The following is a 5438-nucleotide window of genomic DNA, read 5'->3' as shown; positions in this document are numbered from 1 at the left end:
CATTCTTATGGTAAATGACCAAACGCAACCAAAGAGCTAGAAGAATCCAAGGAATGATCAAATTTTATCATAGCCTTAGTCAAGAAATTACAGGAGGGGCCCACATACTTGAGGGCCCCATATTGAGCTAGAGTTTAGTAGAGCGAAGACTAAGGTGTGTAAGGGCTAGTAAATAAAGCATCTATCTAGCCAAGGAAAAAAAGAGGCACATAGGCTATGGCTGTTGTAGAGAATGAGAGGCTGGAGGCAGCATAATGGTCGTAGACCTGTCTAAGGGTTTGGCTATCCGCTTAAATCCGAAGGCCCGATTGAAAATTGAGAGGGCTTGGACAAACATATAAAGCCCGATGTCCGGGCCTTGGACAAAAAAAAGAAACTCATTTTAAAAACGGGCCAAGTTTGGTTTTCATTATTAAAAACCCAACCCGGTCCAAATTATAAAATATATTATTAATTAGTTTTGTATATAGTTATATATATAATGGTTTGAATTACCATTGATTGTTTATTAGTTTTTTTTGTATTATAATATATATTTATTGTTAATTACAATTGATTATAATGATTTGAATTTTAGTTATTGTAATTGAATAAAGATTTGTATTTGGTATTTTAATTTTTAAGTGTTTCATAGAATAATATTTGATCATATTCACATATTAATATTATTGTTAATTTTTTTTATAATTTATATATTATTTGATAAAAAACTATTTGGGTGGGCTTGGGTAAAGGTCATTAAATTTGGTTGAATTCTGGCAAGGATTAAGGCCTAAATTTTCGAATCACACCGGGCTTGAATAAACTTAAATTTTAGTAATTATGGACAAAACCCTTTTGTGGACAGGTCTTAAAGGTAGACGAGGTTTGGGAAAAATTGGTGGGAGAAGGGAGTTTTTGGCGAGGTTTAGGGTCTAAGCAGCACGATGCAAGAGAGGTAAAAGAGAGTGATAATTTATTAATTAGTGGTGAGCATTCATGAAGGCTGCATAAATAATGCCTCTACAAAATTAACTAAGACTATGGAAAATGACGCAAAACAACTTTACTCATGTTTATTCTTCTATTTATATAAAATTTATACAAACATAATCCATCCATGTAAATATAATTTTTACTTTAATTATAGTAATTATTCTGTAATTACTGGGCTAAACAATCATGTGAAGCACGTCCAACTTAGCTCAGTCATGACCACTAATTCCACACATATCTAATTGCAAACTAAATCTAATTTCAGAGTGGCTTAATAAATAAATACACCCATAATTGTGAGTAAAATTTCTCTACAATTTTGCCTTGACTTTGGCAATAAGCTCTCTTCTCAGTATTTTACCCGAAGCTGATTTTGGGATACTGTTCACAAAGGTCACTCTCCTCAATCTCTTAAATGGTGCAACCTGTTCATTTTATAATCAAACAAGACAATATTCATCAAAATAGTTTTTGAATAATTATATATATACACATATATTTTGCATAAAAATAATGTTATCACTTTCTTGCAATACCTGATCAGCAATAAACTTCTGGACATCCTCTTCTGTTAATGAACTCTGTGGTGAACGGACAACATAAGCTATGGGAACTTCACCCGCTTCAGCATCCGGGAATCTATTTAAAAAAAAACATTGCAACACAACAACTGTTATATATACACACACATTACTTTACACGCATATATTGTAAACCACCAACAGCGGTTTTGGAAAACCAACTGGGAAAAATAAAATAAAATGTTGGATCCATCTAGCAACAACTTACGGGATGACTACAGCATCCAATATCTCAGGGTGTGAAAGAAGCAATCCTTCGAGTTCGGCGGGTGCAACCTAATTGAAACAAAATAGTTATTTCAATAAGATGCAACAACAGCATAAACACGTTGATCAGTGATAAGAAAGTGGTTTCATGCATTTAGTGTTCTCTAAACTAAGATCTTTCCTTGCTTTCAACCCTCTATTGAGTGTTCATTTTTGTTTCTTAACCAGACAATATTTTTAATTTTTGCCACTTGGTTTGTCACCATTGACAAATGGTGTCCACTTTATGATCACTACCTGTTCGATTAGACTGATGTGGATGCCATGTGAATGAAAAAAAACTTTTTTATGTTGAATTATTCATGTCAGCCTAATCAAACATATCATCATCGGTAGATGGAGTCAACTGTTATAAAAACAGAGGGATTAAAACGTACGAAGTGTGACTTATCTGAGGACTTACAACTAACAGTGGCTCCTAGCTCAGGGAGCAATTGTGAGTTTAAACGTAAGAAAATTTTAATGCGATTGTGATGCACATGGTACAATCAAGAAGCCTGAAAACTATATTCAAGTGTACCTGAAATCCTTTGTATTTGATAAGCTCTTTTATTCGATCAACAACAAATAATTGGCCATTGTCGTCAAAATACCCAAGATCACCAGTGTGCAACCATCCATCCTTCAGGGTCAAATTTGTTGCTTGTGGATTCTTAAAATAACCTAAAAGGATTATGTAAAAAGGCATCATTGCTCAGTTGGAGATATAATATAGTAAAGGAATTAGCAGCAACTGCGAATCGAGGGAGTACATGAGCCAGAGGTTCTTCAAAGGGAAATATTACCACATATGAAGTGAATGTCCAGCAGAATCACCTTCATGTAGTTTTCTTTAGTCAAAATTGTGTTCATCTTTGAAATAAATGTCAATCACCAAATCCAGCCGGGTTATATTTCAGTCTTGAAAACAAATTCTTATTTGAATCAATCTCCATTTAGTTAGCACTCCCAGACGGCTTGGAAAATAAGTGCTTAACTAATGTTTTTTAGTGGTGTTTCTACCAATGCTATCTTACTTCTGAAAGAAAACCAAAACCACTTGTTTTACAAAATAAGCCATTCTGTAAAGTCTTTGGTTGTTTTTAAAGTCCTTATTTTTAACTTAAGCACTATGTAATCACATGCAAGAGAGAAGGATTTGATGGCCCATAAGATTTATTTACATATATGTTCATGTTGCTTCCTAATGAACATAAAAGAGAATTAAACAGAATAAAACTTCACCTTGCATCATATTTGGTCCGCGGAAGCATAATTCTCCCAACTGATTTGGTGGAAGAAGCTGCAATGTGTCTACACTAACAACTTTACCTTCAACTCCAGCAACAAGGTGTCCAGTAGAACCGAATTGCCGAGATTCTCCAAAAGAATATTCCACTGAGATAATTCCACAGGACTCTGTTAAACCATAGCCCTGTTTGGATGGAAAAAAAAAAAGTTAAGCCATCATACAATTCTTGCCCCTCCATTTTGTGGTCCTGTATCAAGACACCACCAAAATTGATCCAAACCACCCAACGAAATGATAAAAGAAAACCCAGAGACACATATACAAAAGTTTCGTATAGAAATACACAAGCAAACAATACAATTGATCAAAACACACAATGAATATAATCTCCATATCATTTTGCATGATGAATTTATTCATAAAATTGTGCTCTTGATTTCGGTTATCTGAAGAAAACAAGATAAGCAAACAAACTAAATGATAACAAGAGCACATGCAAGATCTTCTTTACTAAAACTATTGCATGTTTCCTTAAAAACATTAAAAATTTCTCATATTTTCCAGTCAAACAAAATGTATTGGCATAATTCTCCATGTTTCCATTGCTGCTCTTTTCCTCTTTTCAATCAATTTTCAAGAGTCTTTTCCAATTCTTTACAGTACTATGACCATTGCTAAATTGTCAATTCATCAAAAGGGATTTAGATGAGAAAGAACTCCAAAAGTGAATAAACGCACGGTTGTACCTGAATAATCTCAGCTTTTGGTATGGCCTTCGCCACCTCCTCCATCACATCCTTCCCCAACGGCGCCGCGCCGGAACCCAAAAACGTCAGTGACGAAAGATCGTACTTGGTACTCTTCCCCTGTTTCGCAAGCGCGATCATCACCGGCGGCACGACGTACATATGCGTCACCTTGAACCTCTCGATCGACTTCAGCACCATCTCCATCTCGAACCTCTTCATGACTACTACGCTGTTCCCTCTGCTCAGCTGAGCGTAAGTGATCACCGACAACCCGAAGATGTGAAACAGTGGAAGGAAACAGAGGAACACGTTCGGCGGGTCGCCGAGCACATCTTGATCTTGGGAAGCCATCATCGCGGTGCAGATGAAGTTCCGATGGGTCAAGATAACCCCCTTATTGGCGCCGGTGGTGCCGGAGGAGTAGAGCAGTGCCGCGACATCGGTCTGGCGGACGGGCGGCGGGATGAACTCAGATGCATCATAAGCGATGAGATCTGAGAAGAAGGTGATGGGGATGGAGCCGGAATCGAAGGAAGGGATTGGGGGTGAAAGGAAGATAGTCGGGAGGCGTAGATGCTGGACCTTGGGCCAGAGATCAGGGACGGTGATGACGACGGAGGTGCCGGAATCCTTCGCCTGCTTGGAGAGCTCGGGGACAGTGTAGAGGGGATTCACGGTGGTCGCGATGGCGCCGAGGGCGGTGATAGCGAGGAAGCAGGCGGGGAAATCGGTGGAGTTTGGGGCGAAGAGGAGGACGACGGAACCACGGGTGACGCCAAGGCGGCGGGAGAGGCCGAGAGCGATGCGAGGGATCAGAGAGAGGAGGTCGGAGAATGAGAGGGTCTCGCCGGAGTCGGCGTCGGCGAGGGCGGTGCGGTGGGGATGGCGAGCGGCGGTGGCGGAGAGGAAGGAGAGCATGGAGAGGTTTGGATCGGAGGGGAAGTGGAGAGGAGGGCGGGGAGAGCGGTAGATGGAATCGGGGCCGTAGATGGAGGAAGGTGGCGCCATCTCGAGGAGTGTGAGCGGTGGGGAGGGGACTTTGATGGGGTAATATAGAAGGTGGAGTGCCTCGGGAGTGCGAAATACGGTGAGATGGACGGTGGAATGAGAGGCTCACCGCCACCGGTCACTGGCTTCAGATGGCTGATAAGAGTTTGGACTTTTAGGACAGTGATAATGAATGCATGGTTGATGGAGGGGAAGAGCTCGGAGAGTCGTTGATGGTGGCTTTAAGATTCGTAACAGTGTGTTTGTAAACTTTGCAAGAACGTTGTGCATTTGTTTTTTTTAATATTTTTTTTTATATATAGACTACAAGCGCCAGAAATGAGAAAACCATAAACATACACATGGAGATAGTCAAGGGCTAAGAAAGTCAAAAACACCTACCAATTTAATAAATAAACCTACCAAAATTATGAATGAATCACTTCCGTGTTTGTTTTTTGAAAATAAAGTGTTTGTTTTGAAAAAACTGAGCTAAAAAGATATTTACTTTGATGACTAATTGTTTTTAAGGAAAAAATGAGATTAAAGTTTTGAAACAAATTAAATTTATTGAAAGAGTTCAATTTGCAATTGAATTGGATGAAGGCGATGGAGGTGGAATTAATTTTATAAATTTTCTTTTTAAAA

At 38.9% G+C, this 5438-nt stretch overlaps 1 protein-coding gene across 1 annotated transcript; it reads right to left on the bottom strand.

Annotated features, from left to right (window-relative positions):
* Positions 1-1102: 1102 nt before the first annotated feature.
* Positions 1103-5098, bottom strand: LOC120254111 (4-coumarate--CoA ligase-like 1). The gene is made up of 6 exons (XM_039262257.1): positions 3801-5098; positions 3048-3237; positions 2344-2486; positions 1765-1832; positions 1512-1614; positions 1103-1400 (listed from the first exon to the last, which is right to left on the bottom strand). Exons 1-6 carry the CDS (start codon positions 4809-4811, stop codon positions 1287-1289), a joined length of 1629 nt encoding a protein of 542 aa, XP_039118191.1. The 5' UTR covers positions 4812-5098; the 3' UTR covers positions 1103-1286.
* Positions 5099-5438: the final 340 nt, after the last annotated feature.

The sequence above is a fragment of the Dioscorea cayenensis genome, unplaced genomic scaffold (genome assembly GCF_009730915.1).
Source record: "Dioscorea cayenensis subsp. rotundata cultivar TDr96_F1 unplaced genomic scaffold, TDr96_F1_v2_PseudoChromosome.rev07_lg8_w22 25.fasta BLBR01000344.1, whole genome shotgun sequence".
Classification (NCBI taxonomy): domain Eukaryota; kingdom Viridiplantae; phylum Streptophyta; class Magnoliopsida; order Dioscoreales; family Dioscoreaceae; genus Dioscorea; species Dioscorea cayenensis.
Note: the sequence above shows the minus strand (reverse complement) of the source record. Positions and strands in the feature narration are given on the sequence as shown.

Coding starts and splice junctions, on each gene's coding strand:
- LOC120254111 (XM_039262257.1), bottom strand. CDS start 4,811: ATGGCGCCACCTTCCTCCATCTACGGCCCCGATTCCATCTACCGCTCT. Junction 1,833..2,343: donor TCAAATACAAAGGATTTCAG/GTACACTTGAAT, acceptor TGTTTCAATTAG/GTTGCACCCGCCGAACTCGA. Junction 1,615..1,764: donor TTGGATGCTGTAGTCATCCC/GTAAGTTGTTGC, acceptor TTTTTTAAATAG/ATTCCCGGATGCTGAAGCGG.